The 21,129-nt window shown below is 51.0% G+C and overlaps 2 protein-coding genes across 2 annotated transcripts in view; one reads left to right on the top strand and one right to left on the bottom strand.

The window, feature by feature from the left end:
* Nucleotides 1-11,312, top strand: part of LOC104827881 (aquaporin-12-like) — a 20,223-nt gene extending 8,911 nt beyond the window's left edge. Inside the window, exons 4-5 of the transcript XR_773962.1 lie at nt 4,186-4,393; nt 10,743-11,312. The gene's annotated coding sequence lies outside the window, so the exon portion shown is untranslated. The remainder of the gene's footprint in view (nt 1-4,185; nt 4,394-10,742) is intronic.
* Nucleotides 1-21,129, bottom strand: part of LOC104827928 (galactose-3-O-sulfotransferase 2-like) — a 24,465-nt gene extending 3,336 nt beyond the window's left edge. The window contains exon 1 of the mRNA XM_010561286.1: nt 21,098-21,129. Within this exon, the coding sequence (XP_010559588.1) occupies nt 21,098-21,129 (32 nt within the window). The remainder of the gene's footprint in view (nt 1-21,097) is intronic.

Genomic DNA, 21,129 nt, shown 5'->3' with positions numbered 1-21,129 from the left:
AACGAACCTCAGAGGCTGTGCTCAAGCAGTGTAGCTTAGTGGAAATTTCCATCAGGGACACAAATATCACACTGAAAGGTAAACAAGTGATAACCACAAAGTGCCTTGGCTGCTCAGGGACGCCTCACTGGCACAGCCTGAGCTCCTGCTTCAGCAGCAGGAACAGGCACTGCTTGCATCTTTCCTGGCCTAGAAATATTGGGACCCTATCTTTATTAAAAAAAACAATAAAACTTTGTTTTGCCTGCTCTCCCCTTTTCTCAATGCCTGCCATTGGAGGTGATTGCCACCTTCCCAGGCTGCAGATGTGATGCTACCATGGGGGCCCCAGCTGTGCCTCTCCAGTGTGTGACCTGGCTTTTAGTCTGATTTTAGCCAAATTTATGACAGCAGTGTGATTTCTTCAAGTCATCAGCACTAAGCTATGGGGGTTTGGGTTGTGTATGGGGACATTCAGGCCATGAAAAAACATTGCCATGGGACTTTTACTATTTGTAGGGCTTGCTGCAAACCCTGGTGGAGCTTGATTGTAGCCTTAATCTTAGTCTCAATCCTAAGCAGAGCAGCTGGGGGACTAAGCTTCCTGGAAAAAAGGATTAGTTTGCATTTCATTTCTGCTGGTTTCTACCCAGGGAACATATTGTTGCCTAACCGGAGATGATTTGTACTGAGAATCTGGTTAAATCCTCTGATGTGGGCTCCTCCTTGGGTGGGAGTCCAGCCTGCAAGCCCCAGATGTCTGCTCTCCCCCTCTCTGAGTGAGGGAGCAGGCACAGGCTGCTTTGCTGAGCATGAACCGGAGGAACAGGAGGAATTAATGAAAGCAGAAGTTTAGGCAGAGCCTGCTTGGAAGCCGCATTCTGACAGATAATCTGTGTTCATTGATGTTGCCTGCTTCCTTTAGTGGGCCTGGGACTGCACAGACCTGCTTGTCCTGGAGCATCTTAATCTCCCTGGTGCTTTACCTCCTACTCCGGGCAGTCTTGTGACACATGGGAGAACTACTACCTTGATGAGCTAGCAATGATGCAAACATGGGCTGCCTGAAGTGGTCACTTGCATGCTACTGGTACTGGTCAGGAATTTGGCTTTGCTATTGAAAAACTGCATTTGTTCCAGAAAAATTGTCGACTGTTGCTACTAATGGTAGTTTTCTTATTACAGCTCTACTTCCAGTGGCTGCACATCAGTTTGGACACTCAGGGTTATGGTTCTGCTCTGCTCTCAATAATGTCACTTATTGGGTTGAAACGCTAAGCTCCTCCTAGGAGATTTTTAATGTCTAAAGTACTTGGGACTGTAAAGGCTGTGGGGTCTTAGGTTATGACAGTGCTACTGAGGATTCAAAAGGCATGTAATTACTAGCATGGTGAACAAGCTAGTCAGCAGCACAGCATCCCTAAAACCTGATGATAACCTGGAGCTATCCATGCTCATTTTGCACTTGAGGAGCAGATTGCCAAGCCCGGATGAGAGACAGGTGGCTGGCGAATGTGCGCAAGCAGCACAAGAATAGCCTCGTGCTGTCAAAGATGAATGGGTATGACAAGCAACAGATCAGAAAAATGTCAAATGCTTAAACAGTGCTTAAAATGCCAAGACACATTAAGGGGAGAGGGTTGAAGTGGAGACTCAGGGCTGCCCCACAGCTGCTGCAAGGCAAGGCTTGTTGAAATACTCCTGTGTGGAAGATCACTGATGGGCAGAGAGACCAAAGAGGGAGAAGGCAGTGAAGGAGGAGTTGCTCTAGGATGAAGTGATACTGCTGGACAGATCTTGTTGGAGACTTGAGCCAACTCTCCCATCACTCAAGGCACAGCTGATGGTAAGTTTGTCTGCCTGGCCAACCTAAGAAAAGCAGCAAGAAGGGAATGAAGAGCTAACTAACTGTGATATTTAGCAATATACCCAAACTCTCTCAATGGGGAGATCTGCACAAGGACCCAGTAGTGAAGGCAGAATGATGCAACACTTCCCTGGAAAGCAGTGCGGAGGTAGGCAGCACCCTCTGTTACTCTGGTATCTGTATTTTGTGCAGATATAGTTCTGGACTTGCTTCCACAGAGGTCCCTGGTCAGTACTAAACTTTCAACCTGTAGAGAATCTGTGAAAGATCCAGGTCATTTTGCTGCTAGCCTGCTGCCTCTTTTGAGATGGGTGTTGTGTTGGTTGAACAACCAGTTGAGAACAACACAACATGTTGCTGGCTGCTTGGGTCTAATCACGCTAGCATAAAGCCAGAGCCCTTTCTCCAGGCTGGCTCTGGTGGGACACACGTGCATCAGGGAGGGTGCACTGAGTAAAGCGAGAGCTGTGGCAGCAGCTGAAGTTTGTGCTGAAGATGCCAAGAAGTTGCACTGAAGGCAGCAAAACCAGGATAAAATGGCACATGTAGCATGACAAGCCTTTGTCTTGGAGGCTGGAGCAGCTGCATGATTTGTAGCTGGATGATGAGCCTTCAAAAGGCTCAACTGCTTTCCATGTGTAACTCCATCACAGCCTCCTCTCAGTTTAATATGCCAGGATGAGATCATGGGTGTGTGTGTCTTGAGGCAGAGTTAAATACTTGAGATCAAAGCACCGGGAAGATGTCCAAGAAGCACTCAGAGCTGGCGGGAGTCAACGCTGGCCCATAGGGCGGGGTGGACTGCAAGAACAACGTGCAGAGTCTTTGGAAATGCCTCTGGCTGCAGGCAGGCTATAGCTGAAGAGCCCCTGCAGATCAGAGCCTGTATGCTGTCACCTCCAAAAGTGACAAAGCAGGGTGCAAAGATGGATGCAGCACCCCAAAGATGCCTTTGGGTGCTAGGGCTCAGCAGCAGAGCAATAGCAACTGAATCCTCCTATGCTGGCTCAAGGGATTTAATCAAAACCCAGTCTGTTGGTCATTTATTTGCAAGGGATGATGCCTCCAGCCATGTCCTGCTGCCTGCTCCTGGTGGTGGTGGTGGTGGGGTGCCTGGGGCTCTGCTTGGAAGAAGGCGCTTCTTGATTGCAGCAGTACTGCAGATTTCCCCTCCATTTTTTCTCCTAAGCTTGAAGCAGAGAGGATGACCTGCTTCCCTCCCACCTGTGCCTCTTCCCTGTCCAACACAAAAATAAATGCACCAGTTGGGATGGGTCTGTGGTCGGCTGGCACTTGCTGAGCCATGCAGGGTCTCAGCTGACTGCTGGGTGCTGCAGGAGGTGTCGAGGCTGAGTTCACTGGGCAGATAGGTGGCAAAAAATGACTTTATTGATTTGCTCTGGCTAGATACGCTCCAGGCAGTGAGCAATGTTGCATGGGGAATTAATGTACACAATATGTACACCAGCGATAGCCTGCTTCCTCTGACCAGCGATTGGAGCCATTTTCTTCCTTTGTTTCACAAGAAATGAGAAAATGGGGACAGCGGTCTGCAGGACACTCAGGAGAGGATAAGTAGTGCAGCAAGGGCATGACGGCACTGCCTGCCTGTGTCAGTACCCAACCTATCCTTGAAACAGCTGGGTTAGGAAAGACCCTGAGCCTCCTAGCGCTGCAGCTTGGTGTGCAGCAGCAGGGTGTGCAATGCCCCAGATGCTGCAGGCACACGTGGAAAGGCTGTCCTGCCCCAAAATGCTCTCCCCACAGCAAAAGGGCACTGCTGCAAAGTCAAGCCTTGCCCTTCTCTGCTCCTCTCTAAAATAGAGGCTGTGGAAGAGCACACCTCACCCTAGATGCATTCTTTGGTTTGGCCATGTAAAAGACTCAGAGACACACGTTTCTGCTCCACATCTGCTCCTCAGGTGAGTGTGCAAAGCTGACAGCTGTGAGCCCTTGCCTGGGACAAGGCAGGAGGGATCAGCATCCTACTTGCCCCACGAAGGTTTTGCCATTCTTCTTCCTTTGCGGTATCAGGCCTTACAAAAGATGCTGTTTTCCTGCCTAGCACACAGGGGAGCGGTGCTGCCCTTAGAGCTTCACTAGAAGAGAGAGCCCCATTAACCCACACCTCTCTGCATTTATGCAGAGCAGAAGTGCTCCTATGCCCGTTCCCATCATCACTTCAATCTCTAACCATTTCTCAACACAGAGGGACCTACAAGGACGTGACGTTTGGGTAGGATGGAAGTAGAATTTTACTGAAGGAAATAAATATTTTACTTATATAAATAAATAAATAAATAATCCACTTACATGATCAAATACCTTCTGAATTTCAGCATGGTGAGCTGGAGCCTTGGCTGTGGAGCCGGTAGTTATCACCAGCCTAGGAGAATGGAAAGCAAACACCCAGAGCCTGGCTTGTGTGCCTGCGGCCGGTGGCCCCTCCCTGGGGGAAGCGCCTGGGATAGCGAGCCCGCAGCAGACCTTCCCACCGGTGCCCTGCTCTCCAGAACCTGCCCCAGGGAGCGACCAGCCTCCGCTCTAGTGAGTGGCACATTTACACGGCTGTGGCCTCGAGGGCTGCTGGCAGCAAGCTGCCTTCTGCAAACCACTGCCACATCGTGTCAGTGGTGGGCAGGCTGGTCCACGTGCTTGTGGACACTGCGGGGGCTGGCCATGTCCCCCATGTCTGCGCCCCTCCCTTACTCCTTGGTTTCACCCATGGCTGTTGATGTTCTGCTTTGACACCTCATGTCCTCCTGCTCTGCTCTTTGTGGTTGTCCCTTCTTTTCCCTTCTCATGTCCCGCTTTTACTTCTTGACAAAGCTGAGGACAGAGATGGCTTGGTCATGAGAGTTTAGCTCTTGATAATCCCTATGTTGATACAGCCTTTAGGTCTGTGCTGCTGAGACCCTGTGCAGGCTGCGTCACACCTGCATGGCATGGAGCTAATCCTCTCCAATGCAACCTGGCTCCATCCACCCTGGGCTGGGGTTATGGCAATCCCCAGCTGCCTCCTTTGCTTCCCCTCGCCATACTCACTGCTCCAGGCACAGCATTTAACCACCTGCGACTCCAGGCACTGCTTCACATGTGGATGTCTTGCATTTGCCATCTTCTGACTGGCCTCCCATGTTCCCCCAAGCCAGCAAAGTCCTCAACCCCCTGTGTTGGGACTGTGCTGTGCCAGGATGACCAGCAACAGGACAGCCCTGCTAGGAAGCCAACTGTTTTCCAGTAGCAGTAGAAAAATGATCACTGCATCTGCTTCTTGCTGGCTGGTGGACAACATAAGACAACTCAAAGGTGGACTGGGAGGCTGCCCTCCATGATGGACGTCCACAGCCGGTCCTTTGACCAGGGTCTCCTCCCTCTTCAGTAGCTTTCCCTCCACATTCTTCCCCTTTGAGACTCATTCCAGCGTCCTGCATAGCATCAGCAAGACACAGTCACGGCTTTGTGTGACCAAGGGCCCTAAGCCCAAGTAGTGGGACCACACACTTCTCACATTTGGGCACCAGACACCTGGGGTGGTGGTGGACATGGAGGCTGCATGGCTGTGATGTGTGCCATGAGGACCAGTGGCTCAGGCTGTGCGACACCCATTCTGCAGGACCAGGCTCCCCATGTGCCTCCTGGCACCAATGGAGAGTACTCTGGCAATGTGTGCTTTCCCTTCACCCATGCCTGTGGGTCTCAGGAAATACGTATCAGGCAGATAAGTCAGTTCCAGCCCAGACCTTGGCTTTCTCAAGGGACAAAAGGGCCCAGCTTCCTCCCTCCCCCCTCGCAGGTAGGGAGGCAGCTGTTCCCCTCACCCTGGCACAGGCAGGTGCTGCCTCTCCCCATCCACCTCACTGAAAGCACACGTTTATTGTGGGGCTGTCACATTCCCCACCCATCCAGTGCTCTGGCTATCCACCCAGGCTGGCAGCTTATCTGGGAGTCCAGGGCTGGGTGAGAGCCATGGGCTAGCTCACTGTTTGCAGGGATCAAACCCCTTTCTGCTGTTGGGAGTGAGGGTTGGTGCTTCTCCCCTCTCCTTCCCTCTGCACAACCATGCCCTGTGCAATCTGAGATGGATAAGCCTGCTTGGGGGGCCATGGTGATGTGGGGTAGGTAGGTGGCTGAGGGGTCTGCGAGCATCCCCCAGGCAGGACCTTGGGGGACATCCTATTGCTGCAAGGCATGGGGGCACCCTTGCCTGTGAGCACCCAGAGGCTCATCAATGTGAGGGTGCCCAGACTGGCTTGATCCTGCTCCTCTCTGGTTGTTTCCTCTTGCTGGATTGCCACTTGTGGGATTTGCTGCTGCTCAGCTCACTTGTTTCCCTAAGGATAAGCCTATCTGTTCATGGGGATCTCATGGGAGGTCCAGTTTCGGTCTGTAATCCTGGTCAGGATTGCACATATTCCTGTTTGCTGCCTGGCAGCCTCTTTCTTGGGCATGACTTGATGGCATCTGCAGAAGAGAAACTCAAAAGGCAAAATTGTCTGCTCCTGCTGGGATCTCGTGATGTGAAGCACAGCATATGGTCTCATCTGCCTGCACACTTCTTGTGTTGGAGGCCACATCTGCAGGACCTCAACAGCTCTCTTGAGCTGCTTCTGTTACCTTGCATCCCAGAGAGGCTGTTTTGGAGCATGATCTGGATGGGATGGGACTCCACTTGTGGACCAGTGTCTGAGGGCCTTGGTGGAGATGGCAGTCCTCTGAGATTACACCCCGTGGTCTCTTCTCTCCCACGGATGCTGGAGCAGGAGTCAGGATATGGGCAGGCAAATGCATCTTTTGCAGCTGTGTTTCTTGAGAAGCGAAAGGTGCCCTTGTAGGAGAGATTGGGCTCTGTCTCTGCTCACTGGGCAGCTGGGTCCTACTGGGGTGACCTAACAGGGTCATAACTTTTGGGTAGGTGTGAGGAGTGTCCTGGTGATGCAGAACTGCCCCAGTTGCCTGCTGCTGAGTATGACTATTATAGGGTCATCATACTACGATGGTATGTGCGCCCTCCTAGGTGGGTGCACATTCACTGCCTGGGGATGGGCTGATCTCAGCAGAAGGCAGATGAGGACCCCCAAAGACTCCAGTCCCTTCCTGTCCCCCGTCCCAGTACTCTCACCCCCGCTTAAGATGATGAGCAAGGAGACGTCAGCTTGCCTTGTGTCCTGGTTTCAGCTGGGATAGAGTTAACCGTCTTCCTAGTAGCTGGTACAGTGCTGTGTTTTGAGTTCAGTACGTGAAGAATGTTGATAACACTGATGTTTTCAGTTGTTGCTCAGTAGTGTTTAGACTAGAGTCAAGGATTTTTCAGCTTCTCATGCCCAGCCAGGGCACCTGACCCAAACTGGCCAACAGGGTATTCCATGCCATGTGACGTCCCATCTAGTTTAGGAACTGGGAAGGGGGGGGCAGGGATTCGCCGCTCGGCGACTGGCTGGGGGTCGGTCGGCGGGTGGTGAGCAATTGCCCTGCGCATCATTTGTACATTTCAATCCTTTTATTACTACTGTTGTCATTTTATTAGTGTTATCATTATCATTATTAGTTTCTTCTTTTCTGTTCTATTAAACCGTTCTTATCTCAACCCAGGAGTTTTATTTCTTTTCCCGATTTTCTCCCCCATCCCACCGGATGGGGGGGGAGTGAGTGAGCGGCTGCGTGGTGCTTAGTTGCTGGCTGGGGTTAAACCACGACACCTTGAGACACCCAGGACCTTGCCACCTCATGCAATGGCTTCCCTGCTTGGCCTGGCCATGGCTTGGAGGGGCTGCTGGTGGGTTTTTCCCAGGGCTGTTGGACAAGATGCACCTGCACCTGGAAAGCAGGCATCTCTGGTCCATTTGCAAGCCTGTACCTGGGGTTGAGGTGAAGAGGAACATGTGGAAAGGTGACTGCCTCTCTGGTGAGGAGGAGAGGAGACCTGCGACCCAGATTTCCAACCCTGGCGCTGGACCAATTGCTGGAGCAATGTGGTGTGAGGGAGAGCACAGGGGTTTGCAAGGGCTTGAGCCTCACTGTAACATCAACTAGCTGTCTGCCTCCCTTCACCTGTGCCTTATTCCTTTTCCTGCTGTGTGGGGACTACTTCAGCATAAAAATAACACAGCAGAAAGCTGCATGTGTATTTTTGTTTGGTCTTGCTAGAGGCAGATATGTTTGCTATCAACAACACTCCTTGCTGAGCCCCAAGGCGTGAACAGCTGCCTTCAGGTGGGCAGCACAACAGATCTCCTTGCAAAGGTGATGAGCCAGCAAGGGTTTTCCAGGCAGGAGCAGCGAAGCTTTATTCTCCTGTGAGAGCTAGGATGCCAAGACAGTGCTGTGAAAGCGAGGTGCAGGAGAAAGGCCACCGCTGCTCTCTGGGACAATCTTTTCTTTGGCTAACGAGAAAGGGACTGATGTCTTTGCATGTGTTGGCAAGAGGGAGGCAACTGTAGCCTGGAGGGTACAGGCAACCAGGGAGGTGTCTTTGTAGAGAGCAGAGACTGGGGTCCTGGGGGCATATGAGGAAACTGCTTCTGGGCTTTGCCAAGAGAGGTTGGGGCAACCCCTGGGGATCTCCTGGGATGGGAGCAGCCCATAGAGGTTTCCTTAGCAGGGACTGGAGAGGGATGAAGCTCCTGCTGGAAATGGCTCCTTACTTTTAAAGTCAAAGCAGAACATCTGCAAAATAAATGAAAACTTCTCTGTGTCTAAAAGCAGCAGACAATGATACTTAAATTCCATGCGAAGCCATTAACTGGAGGGGGAAAAACAGAGTGCTACAGAAAAGCCATACCCAGGGTTAAAATTATCCTGGGAAGGGCCAGGGGTAAAAATACTACTGATCTCATGTTAGAGGAGCCTGGAAGACCTCTTGGCAGTGCCGGGGGCGGGGGGGGCAGACTTCCAAAGAAGCCCAGCTGGTGAGAGGGGCTGAGGAGCCCTCCCACAAGGGAGGACTGGAGGTGGCACTGGTTGCATCTGTGGTGGCAGTCCAGGTACCTGAAGCCAGAGTCTCCTGGCTTGAGACTGTTGTCCCTTTGCCTCATGCAGGTAGCTAGACTTCGAGGACCTGGAAGGAGGTTGTTGCCACTGGGATAAGTCAGGGAAGGCATGTCCAAGGCTGGACTGGGTCCCATTCCTCACTGAGGATGACCACAAGGTCCTGTCTCCCACTGTCTGGTCCCCGCTGTGCCTGTGCTGCCCATGCTGCCTGTCCAGGCTCCACTGGCCCATCTCTCATCACATGCTCACAGCATCCCATCAGGAAACCTCTAAACCTACCTCTGGCTCTTGGTTCAGGTCCTTAGTCCTAAGGTCACCTGGTGCTGCTGCCTCCTCCCACCCTGCAAGAAACGGATGAGCTGTGTCTGAAGCTGGGGATCTGCCTTTTACAGGTGCAAAAGTACAACCTGAGCTGGTGCATAAAACGGTACCTTTCAGCAATGCCACAATTTATTATCCTGACCCTGGCAAGAGAGAGGAGCATGGCTGTCCTGCAAGTCCTGCATGCTGCCAAGGCTGGCAGGGCTGTTCCCTGCCCACATTGCTGCAGCATTCCCCCCCTACCCTCACCCCCCACCCCCCATCTTTATTTCTTTGCTTTCTTTTTTTTTTCCTCTGTGTGTACACTTTGCTTAAGCAAGGACTTATCTTCATCATTTTCTGCCTACATGTGGTTAGTTTGGCCATGTCATTTGTACCCTGGCGGCCTGCAGCTTGGTGGATCTCAAAGTGGGGTGAAAAGATGAGAAGTTTGTATGCGTCTCCCCAGCAGCGAGTCAGCCCCAGACGCAGTGGTGGATTGGGGAAATTAGGGTCTAGGACATCCCGGTTTCCTAGGTCTGCAGTCATTCCCGCACAACCCCTGTTGGAGAGAAACTTCAGAGAGGGAAGAGCTTTGGCCCCCACTCCCAGAAAACGTTTTGTGCAGCTTTTCTGTTTGCTTTTCAGACCAGTTTCTAGACAGAACTATTCACGAAACAACCTACGATAATTTCTAGATGACTTTCTCCAGGGAATCCAGCACACTGTGTTATCAGTAATGTGCAAGTTTGCTTTCTGAGTCGTTTTGAAATCTATCACACACTGGGCCTCCCCTTCCTCTGCTGGGCAGCCACTGGTCCATTAGCACCTACCTAAATTGATATTTAGTTAATTTTACCCTTTGCAGAGTGAGTGAGGCATGCCCATTTAATTAGTTTCTATTAGCTTCAACAGCTCTCCTGTGACATTGAAGTCAGCCTGCTGCTCCACAGTGGCATGCCCATTGATACCAGCTCCCTCTGAAAGGATGCTCAGGGCCAACAGGAGCAAATACATCCAGCTGGGAAGTTGGGAGCAAAGCGTGGAGAGAGCTGAGCGCAGGATTGTTGCTGATGTGCTGTGGCTGCTGGCTTGTATGGGATCCCCGCCGATATGGGGACCCTGTCCCAGAGGGGATGAGGCAGAGCCTGTGCCAGCACCAGGCAGAGCTCCTCTTGAGCGTGATGGCTGAACAACAGCTGGATGTGCTCAAGTTTAGGTGAGAAGTACGTCATTGCTTCTGGCCATATGCTTTTCGGCTTGCGTTGGGACTTTGGCCCTAACCACACACAATTTGTTCTTTAATCTCGGTCACTTTATCAGAAGCCTTTGAACAACCAAATACATCTCCACTCACCTTGGGAACAGGCTTTGCCCCTTCTTTTTGGTTGGTTTTGTTTCCTTGCCAGAGACCTCTGAGAGATTAGAGTGATCCCTCACAAACCCGGGCTTTGTCTTGAAGCCTCTGAAGCCTGCAGCACCAGCAGCACTTGGGTGCTGTATATTTTAGGGTGGCTTTGACATTAGACTAGATTCCTCAGGGCCTTGTAGGATCCAGGATCTTCTGAACAATTCCTGATGACTGTCCATGTCTTCTTCTCCAAAGACACCAGGTTACATGTTACTGGGAGGACTTGCTGGTCCATCTGTAAGTGTCTGGAAGCAGAAACAAAAGTGGGCATCCCAACTGTGAGGTGCCACGGGCTCTCTTCAGCAGAGGTGGAGAGAGGCAGCTCCCGTGGGTGACTTGCATGCATTTTTAGTTTGCTCCCATTGCCTCTTGTCCTGTCACTGGGCACCACTGAGAAGAGCCTGGCTCCCTCCTCTTCATTCCCTCCCATCAGATGTTTATACACATCTGTGAGGTCCCCCCAAGACCACACTTCTCTGGACTGGACAGCCCCAGCTCTCTCAGCCTCTCTTTGTACAAAGGATGCTTCAGACCTTCATCACCTTAATGGCCTTGCATTGGACTGGCTCCAACAAGGGCATCTCTCTCTTGTACTGGGGAGCCCAGAGCTGGACACAGCACTGCAGATGCGGCCTCACCAGTACTGAGCAGAGTGGGAAAGGAGGCTGCTGGAGCTCTGGAAGCTATGTTTGACCTGGGGATGGCCAAAGACATCATTAGGACTCTCCATGGCCAGTGGGAGTCCTGTGCAACTGCATCTGACCTGGAGGACTGGGTAAGTGCTGATTCTAGTCCTGGTTCTGCCTCAGCCAGCACCTAGAGCCCCCCAAAAAATAGTGGAAATGGTTTTCAGATGAAGCCTGGCTAGAAAAGCCATGTTGACTGAGGGAAACCAGGTGAAGCAGGCATTTACAGAGCAAATGCCTTTTGAAACAAATCAGCAGGTGAACAGGGTGGGGACCTCATGGTCTGATGCCACCTCCCATTCATGGAAAGCACGCCAGGGTGCCCAGATAAATGTTGATGCCTAACCTGATGAAAAAAATCCCAAAACCGGAGTGAAATCTAGGAGAGATTTTATGGTTTCTAGGAAAGCTACAGCATTGACATGCGAGTACTAAACATTTGCCCCAAAGGTGGGGATGTGCGAGTTACCCTGGCCTCACCTCTCACTGAGGGGTATTCCCTGGGTTATGGAGGGAAGCTGAGGGTCATCATCTGAAGACAATGGCCAAGATGGGCTGCTCTGCTGGGTCTTCAAGGGGAGTATCCCTTACATACCTGCTCTGCTGACTGAGATGTCTTTGCGGGGCCGTGCCACAAACAGTGTCCTGCCTTCTGCCTCAGACGACAAGATCAGAAGAAGGAAAACATTGGCAGTGGTGGAGGGTGCATGGAGAGATACTGCAAAATGTTCCCGTGAGCACCCTGCAAGAAGGGCATCACAGCAGGGTGTGTGCTGTTTGATATTCATTTAACAGCCTTTGGTCCGAGATCTCTTAAAACATTGGTTCAGTTCGTATTAGGGATACTTGCAGCCACAATGAAATGTAATTACTGTGTAGGTCATGGTCAGCTAGTGTTGGAGGAAGTGTCCACAGTTAAATCAGATCTTTCCATCTTCTCTTCATGTCTGGAAGGTGGGATGTGAGAGTTTGCTCTGCTGTCTCCAAGTCCCAGCTGTGCAGAAGGGAGCCTCAGTTCAGTAAGAGGAAGGATGCTGGAGTCATGGGTTTGCAGTTGTATCTTCCTGTAGATCATGACAGCAGGGCTGCCTCCTCCTCATATACCAAGAGCATTAGTCCTTGTGTGAGGCTGTGTGGAATCTGTTGGGAATTTGATCATGGAGTCCTGTCAGCAAGGAGGAGAACAAGAGGACTAGTGCTAGTGTCCTTGAAGGACTTGGAGAAGAAAGAGTGCCCGCCACGGACAGGGAAAAAGCAGTAGCTATGTAGAAGAATGAGCTTGGAAACAACTCTGCGGAGATCTGGGAGTTTCGGGCAGGATGGAGGACCTCTGTACGTCAAAGGCAAGGGAGAGATGGAAAACACCAGGAGATGTCCTTGGACGTGACCAGTATCACTCTGTGCTGTCAGCAAGGTGCATGTACTCATATTTTGGCTCTTCTGCAGCAACTTCCATGCAGCAGATGCTATGTCTGGTTCCTCCATTCATACCCAACCACAGCTGGATGCTACTGAGAGCAGTCATCCTTCCCTGTACAAGGACCTCAAACTCTCAGAGCTTCCTGTGAGTGTTAAATCTTTGCTTCTCCCAGAGAGGAGGGACTGGCCAGCCTTGATAGCTGTCCCCTAGAAAAACTGCAGTGCCCATGTCCACACCACAGCTCTTCTAGGTGAGAAAGGGATTAAAAACTCTGGACTTTTTACTGCTTGTCCCTGCAGGGGTCATCAAAGCAGTGTGGAAATCGCAGGTAGCTGCCAGAGAACAGTCACAATAAAGTATTTCCTGATCAGAGCTACTTTTTTGTAGGAAAAAAGCCCCTGAGATTTGCGTTTTCTATCCCTGGTTGAGATGGAGGAATTTGTTGACATGTCCAAAATGTTTTCAGAGCAAGAAAAATAATTTGCAGGCCTTGGAAGCCTGCAAAGGAGCTAAAGAAGTTCACAGGAAGCCTCACGTTGCCTCTCTGCTTTTCCATCAGCACATGCTGGTCTGTTCTGGCCTGGCTCTTTGCCACCGACATCTTCACCCCAACAAGGAACGACTTTTGAAGTCAAATCCCTACAGAAAGGCATTCAAGTCTGAGTTGTGCTGGTCCCACCAGCTTCTCAGTCTGGTCCCTGGAGCTACCGCAAGCGAGTGTGTGACACCTTTGACTATGAATGAAAAGCTGATGCTCTTTTCCTACAACCTACTCCATTGCTTGCATAATGTACACAAAAGGTAGGGGTCTGCCACTTCTCCCTTTGGCCAGGATTCTGGACTTGAAGTTTTCCTATAAGGGGAGTTGCTCCTTTTGGAGAGCCAGTGCCTGCTGATGGACCTGTTTATTTATTTATTCATTTGTTTGTTTATTTTTGCCGGTTTTGTGTGTGATGGTGAAGCTTTGGGGGTGTTCATGGCTCAAGGTATAAATGAGGAGCATTTGCTTAGAGCAACAGCTGTAGGTCAGGCTCCTGCTGGTGGTCCCACACTCTCTGCGTCGTTCTGCCACAGCTCAGCTGGCATCGAGGCTGTAGATAAGCCATAATCCCATCACTTCTCGTCTTCAGGACACTGTTGACACAGAAGGTATCCAAGGCTTGAACATTGGCCAAGTCACTTTTGTCTTCTCCAAGACCAGCAAAGCCCCCTGTACAATACTGCCTGAGGTTTATGCTTGATTACTGTATACAACCGCAATAATTAACCCAATTCCGATGTCAGTGCCCTCTGAGACACCGTGGGTTAGTTGAGGAGTGATGAGGTGAGTCATGGGAGTGTGATCCTTCATCCTCCGCAGCTGAACTGTGGACACCTGCCTGCAAGCTGCTGCAGGCGCTGAAGCAGAGATGGAGGCACACAAAGCGTCATTGTAATCCTGGTCAGGCAGCAGGTCGGGGTGGGAGGGAGGTCGTGGCATTGCTGCTGGGGAGCTGCGCCCCACGCAGAGCCAGCTCTGGCCATTGTGTTTGAGCAAGAGCTGTGCAAACAGTACTACGTGCCAGGCCAAGGCTGCTGTTGCCATTTCTTGCTGGCAGCAGCGGGTAGGAGGTTCAGAGGTACAGATTTGGGTCCAGAGTCTATGTGTGAGGAGAGCTGTGACTCATCAGAGACACGATAGGGTCTGCGGACTGAGAGCACTGTGCTGTGGTCTCAAGAGCCAAAGCAGGTGCTCTGTGTAGACCTGTGGGGCAGGAGGAGAAGAGAAGATTGAGGTGGATGCAGCAGCCTTGGGGATGTGGTGAGGTAGAGGAGCACAATCAGCTGGTTTCCTTCCTGCACATTTGAGCACAGGCACTCTGCCCCTGCACCAGCTCCTTCCTCCTACCCTGATGTCTGTGATGTCCTTTCTCATCTTGCTTCTGGGCCTGGAGAGCTCTCGCGTTTCCTGTGGGTTCTGAGGGCATGTTTGTCCCAGAGGGATCAAGTGCACAATTGCTGCACATAGTCCTACAGAAAGCCAAGGAGCTGAAGAAGGTGGGGATGGAGTCCCTTGTGTGCTGTGAGTTTGGACATGGGTGTTTTACCAAGTCCTGTTGGTGGACTCTCCTGCATCCAGCAGAGCAAGGGCACTCCCGGTTGCACCTCTGAAGACAGATGATGGTGGTTCAATGAGGGGAATGGGTGCACTGCGCCTGCATGTGAACGTACACCCCGCTGATATGCAACAGTTGCATAAGTGGTCCAAATACCAGTTCTTTGCAGATATTAAAACATCCCCTCCAAAAATCCTGGCTGAGGCTGTGGCAGCTGAGGCTGGAGTAGGTGTATTTGCTGAGCAAGCAGCTGCTGTTTGCACAGAGGGGATTCATTAGGCTACAGTTTGGTTGAACTTTGTTCTGGGGATCACGTATTACAACTTGTGCCGCCTCACCTCCGTTGCCTTGGCTTTGGATCCCTTTCTCTGCCATGGGCCAAGAGAATGACCTTCCTCTGGGCCGTGTGTTTCTGTCTTTGCTGCTTTATGGTTCTTCCTCACACCTATCCTCTGTATCTTCTGCAATACGCTGCCCCAAGGCAGCTGGTAGGACACCTTGGAGGGGCTCCTGTCCCTCCAGACATGAAGCTGGGTAGGGTTGATGCATACTTTGGTACCTCTCTCTGGGATGCTGTAAGGAGGTGAGAGGTGATATTTAGGAAAACAACTAATTCTCTGCAAAACAAGGCTGAGGGAAATGCAGATGCCATGCAATGTTGATCAAAAGAAGAAGCATGCAGGCATAGCGGTACATATTACCACTGTTGGGACCAGTCATGCAGCAGAGTGGGCTCTAGACTTACTTCCCCTGTCAGAGAGAATATCTGTGTTGAAGTTAGCCCAAGGGAGACACTTGTCCAGTGAGGCTCATTAGTTCAACCAGCTGGGAAGCAGGGAGGAACGGAATAGAAACTGCTGCAAACAGTCTAGTGGGACACCACATGCCAGGAGGACCCTTCCCCTCTTCACATCTATTGACCCCATCATTGAAAAGGCAATTTCTGAATGAGAATGCAGGTCTAGGTTGGGAAGAAGTTGAGAGATGAGGAACTGAGCCCCAGGAGAGAGAGACTAGAGCACTTCAGGCTTTTTCGCATTGAAAGGAATGCGCTTAGAATCATAGAATCATAGAATCATTTAGGTTGGAAAAGACCTTAAGATCATCGGGTCCAACTATCAACCATGCCCACTAAACCATGTCCCGAAGTGCCTTTCTACGTGCTTTTTGAATACCTCCAGGGATGGTGACTCAACCATGCCCTCAACAGGTCAGCCTGTTCCAATGCCTGACAACCCTTTCAGTAAAGAAATTTTTCCTAATATCCAATCTAAACCTCCCCTGCCGCAACTTAAGGCCATTTCCTCTCATCCTATCTCCAGCCACCTGACAGAAGAGACCAGCACCCACCTCGCTACAACCCCCTTTCAGGTAGTTGTAGAGAGCAATAAGGTCTCCCCTCAGCCTCCTTTTCTCCAGACTAAACAACCCCAGTTCCCTCAGCTGCTCCTCATAAGACTTGTGCTCCAGGCCCCTCACCAACTTGGTTGCCCTTCTTAAAGTGGCCTAGGATGAATTACAGGCATGAGGTCAGATACCAAGGAATGGAAGAGCTCTGCTGGTGTCTGTGTAGCTGCAGTGGTTTCCACCAGCTTTGGAGAGTCTGAAGACTGTCTTTGGAGGATGGTCTGTGTGCTCCTATGCATGGTAGCTCTGGGGAGGGGTTGGCATGATGCTCCTCCACAACAGCCCCTGTGCCCGAGGGAATGGATATTAGCATTCAGAGACCTTTGGGCCATTGTCCTTCTGTTGGTGCAGGATGTGTCTCTTTCCAGATGTTCCTCAGCCAGTCTGGGAGCATTATTTTCCTTTGAACAAACGAACACCAGGAGATAGTGCATAAGGCCTTTCTCCATCTTTACATTGCTCTTTAACCTTAGCTAATCTTAAAGATCGTGATCTTATAGGTCTCCCCTGCTTTCCCTTTCACCATCGGAGTCTCTAAGATCTGCATGAACGTGAGAGTTTGACAGCTGTGAACTGGGTAAGGGCTGATTTAAAGAAAAAAAAAAAAAGAAAAGGGGGATCTTTCCTCAAGCTGGGAACCCATCTTGTCATGTGTTAGAGCTCAAAAAGTGGTCCTAGGTCAAGCTGTATGAGCAGAAAGAGCTGCTGTTCCTGGAGAGGAGGGCTGTGTCTTGTGCCCAAGATGCTGGAGTTTGCTTCTTGGCTCAGCACCCTGCTGCTGAAGATTGCAGATGCAGGAAAGTGAGTTTAGCAGACTCAGCACTGCTGAAAACCTTCAGCTGAGGTTTGGGTTGGGATAGTGTTCCCTGGCTTGCCCCCTCAAATGAAGACCCTGCGTGCTAGCAGTGCATGAGCTGGGACAGGACCTGGCCACAGCCCTGAGCTCTCCATCAAGGTGTCCCAGGCAGGGGAAATATCCCTGCCAGGGGAGTCCGGCCATGGCACATCCTCTGTGTTTCCCTCCCCTACCTTTCCACCCCCGCCTCTTTTATTTTTAAGCGGTCACCTGTGACAAGAAGAAATTGCACCATGGCTGCTGGATAAATGAGCAACCTGTACTTTGACATTTGTGAGTACAGTGATTTAACCCTCTGAACTGCTCCAGGTACCTATGTCTCTCCTTAAAATCAGGACAGCTTGACTTGAAATCAGTTAATCCTTTAATTCAGCTTTGATTGCTGAAGGTGGGAATAACCTCACTTAGCCACCAGGCAAGTGGGTGCCCTGTCTGAGCCACCACCTGTGTCCTCTACCATGTTCATGGGATACTTTGTGCTACCTCTGCTATAGTGGAGTGAACTGGCCTCTGAATATGTCTACCTCCTAGGATGATAGAAGCAGCCCAGATTTAACTCTGAGAGGGCTAAAAAAGAGCAAGATGGTCCCTTCTTTTGGCTTCTCCAATTTATTAAGTCCTCTGTCACAGACAGAGCCTCCGAGTGTTACTAATAGAAATATTACACTAATGAGTAAAAAGCTAATTGCTCTTCTGGTGTAAAACACTCCCCGGAGAAGCTGTTTGCTGCTGTGGTCTTAAAATCTGTGCTAGCATCCCTCATGGCAGTCAAGAAAGGAGACACGCCTTGGTAGGTCCAGCTTTCCTGGACCTCTTCATCATTACACAAGTCTGATGTCCTTGACTAAAGGCCAGCCTGTTTTTTTTTTTATGGGGATTTCCCACCTCAAGGGGTATGTGCAAAAGGAACAAATACCTTGTTTGTAATAGGATCTCCATAAAGCCTTTCCTGCTGTTTGTTGATTTATTTCTCCATGGTATGTTTATAGACGACGGTATTGATGCCAGCTTGGGGCTGTGGGACTCCTTCAAGAGCAAGCACTCAGTAGAAATGTATGGTTCAACAGGAAAATCTTTACTGCTGCATACAAAAAATAATTGCCCACGATAAAATGGGCTGTAAATGGACTGAAATATAGGCTTACTGTCCTGCAAGAGAGTCAAGGTCTTGTTTTCCATTGCCTGCTCTAACCAGGAGATGACTTTTTTGGTGTTCTCTCCTACATGCCAGGGTACCGCAAGGGCTGACTGCTCCTGGAGGGATGGGTAGCCCAGCATGATGGCACATCTGGGCAGGCAAAGGACTCGTCCGTCACTGTCTCCATGCAAGGTCAGCAGGATGGGCCCTGGGATAGCATCTGGGGTCAGCCCAGAGTCCAGATCCCCTGGGAAGCTGGTGGTGATGAGGCAGGTCTGAGGTTGGGATTGGGTCTGGGGACTGTAGCAGGGTTGGACACAGCCCGGGGACCATCAGGCAGGTCTGCAGTGAGCAGGCAGGTCCAGAGTCTGCTGGGAAGTCTGTCCATGGGCTGGGGACTGGATCAACAGACCCAAGGCCAGGCAGGGACAGAGCTGTACTGGAGCTGGGGACCGGTGATCCTCCAGCATTGCTCCGGCAGGGACTGATGAGCTGAACATGAATGGGCTCCTGGAGGCTTGTTGCTGGAGGACCCCAGTGAGGCTGAAAATGAGGGAGGATGGGGTTGTAAGAGATGGGGATGCCTTTTGGTAAGGGATGTGTCTTGCAGCACTGCACAGCAGTGTTTCTCCAAAGCTTGTTCTCTCTTTCTGCCCTTGGCCTGTGGTCCTGGTGCACTCTGGCTGTGGTGTCCATCCAGGTTTCACATGGCAGAACTTGGCAGGGCTTTCTGCCTGCAGTGGACACCACTGGCAGATGCAGATGATGGGAGAAGGGTGTTGGTGATCAGAGGAGTATGTGTTGAAGGACAAAACCTCTGGTGGAGGGAAGAGCAACAGATCTCAGCTTGGGTCTTGCAAGGCTGTGGACATGGCCATGCAGAGACCCTCAGTGACTGCCAGTGAGCAGACTCCCCAAAAGGAGTTAATTTTCTTTTTCCATTGTGATTCAAAGGTTAGTGTCACAAAGGCATTTCTCCTCATACAGCACCCTTTGTCTATAACATAACCGATCATTACACCTACAGAGCACAGTCATGTTCCCCCACCTTATGCAACTTTAGCAAAGCATCTGAAGCAAGAAATGTTTCTGGTTCCTTCCTTATTCTTGCAACAGTTTTCAGGAGCTGTTAGGGCCATGTCGCACTTTAGCTGGGCTTTGCCATCGCTTTCCCCAGCACTGAGGCACCCGCATGAGCAGAGCTGGTGGGCAAGGGGCCAACGGATGATGCTGCAGGGGTTCTGGGAGAGGGCTGCTGCGTCCTGCTGACCACCCCACCCCAGAGCTCCCTCCCTGGGACCAGCCCCAGCCGGACATGGGCCCTGAAGCCCCCAAACCTCTGCCCAGGATTTCTGCTCCTTTATCCCTGCAGCTAGAAATGCTGAGAGGATTAAAATGCCATGGGAATCTAAAAGCCTTTGGGAGGGGGTTTGAAATCTGCTCAGCTTGGCCTTTTGCTTCCCCCTCTCTGCTCCTCCCAGAGCTCTTAATAGTCGCAAGACTTTTATTATTTTCCACATTGCAAAACAGTAATTACTGGAAAGGACAAGGTGGTTTGAGAGCCAGGGTCCAGCAGTGCCTTCGGGGCTGTGCCAGCCCCAGGCAACCAGGGAGTGGAGCAGTGAGGAGGGGAGGAGCCGTTCTCCTCGGATTTTATCTTGATGAGAACATCTTGACCAACGACCAGGAAACAAATTCCTCTGCTGCTTGGGAGGGAGAAGGGGAACTGAAAGGTCAGGCCTGCCCGTGGGCTCCCTACAGATCCCACAGGCAAGGAAGGTCTTTCACTGATGGTATGGTGGTCACCAACACTGTCAAGGAAGAGATGCCCTCCCAGGTCCAGTATTTAGTCATTGGTGTCGTACTTAGCTATTGACCTCCAAAAGGTGAGATGTTTGCATGGTTTCTGACTGCTGAACTGCCAGATCTGTCTTTGAAAAGCTAAAGAGCAGAAGGAAAATTAATTTAACTAAAGTTCAAAGGGTCTCCAATAAAGACTAAGCCTTGCTGTTATTCTCAAGTCTTATTTCCGTTAATTCCCTTTAATGCTGCTTTAAAATTACAAAGCAGAAAGGAATGCTGGCCAACAGATTTTTTTTTCATGGCTTCAACCACTATTAATCAGTGAGGAAGTGTATCGGGCATAAGAGTGTTTCAATGGGAAGGTGGCTTAAACCAGGGCACATATAAAGGTGTGTAGTTTTGGTGACAGTTTAAAAATTAGCTATTGTGAGGCTCCACATACAGACAGGGGCTTGGTATTAACGATTACTGCAAATTAACTAACTGGAAAGGGGTTGAAAAGCAAATGGTAGAGTTCAGCTTGACCCACTGGTGAGCTGACCTTTTCCCCGTTCATTTAATGCCTAAATCTCATTTCTGGCCAGAGTGACAATGAACAACAACAGCTGAACACAATGTTTGGGTGCAGTGGTGGGTGGCTGTGCCAGCCCAGCTGGGCTGCCTGTGGGCTGCGGAGGATAAGAGGTTCAGTCGCTGCTCCTTGGGCCAGATCCAGGAGCGAGAGCTGCTCCAGCAGCCAGCCAGCACTGCCAGCGCCGGGCTTGTGCTGCCGGCACCGCTCCATGAAGCCGGTTCACAAGTGCCCCCTTCTTGGTGACTCCCTTTGCTTTCTCCTTTTGTGTCCTTCTGGCTGCTGGCCTCTGGTGCCTTCTCCCACTGGCAGCTATGTGCCCACAGCTCCTGCAAAGTCACTTTTGGTCAACTTGAATCACCAGCATCCCCCTGCAGCATGTGCAGGGCTGGTCCCTGAGCAAGGCTGCTTGCGTCTGCCAGGAGCTTTCTTCTGCCTGCTTCAGTGATGTCCCCCTGCTCCTGTGACAGCCAAAGATGTAGGACCCAGCTGGGTGGCCCTTTGTGGTGGTGGGGTGGCTGTGGCTCACCTCCAGGTGCACCTCGTGCTTCTCCACTTTTGTTCCCCTCTCACCATGAGGTCTTCTTGATCAGCTCCACCACCAT

This window comes from Haliaeetus leucocephalus, unplaced genomic scaffold (genome assembly GCF_000737465.1).
Source record: "Haliaeetus leucocephalus isolate CR32 unplaced genomic scaffold, Haliaeetus_leucocephalus-4.0 Scaffold143, whole genome shotgun sequence".
Classification (NCBI taxonomy): domain Eukaryota; kingdom Metazoa; phylum Chordata; class Aves; order Accipitriformes; family Accipitridae; genus Haliaeetus; species Haliaeetus leucocephalus.
The sequence above is the reverse complement of the archived record's forward strand: the minus strand, read 5'-3'. Positions and strand labels throughout refer to the sequence as shown.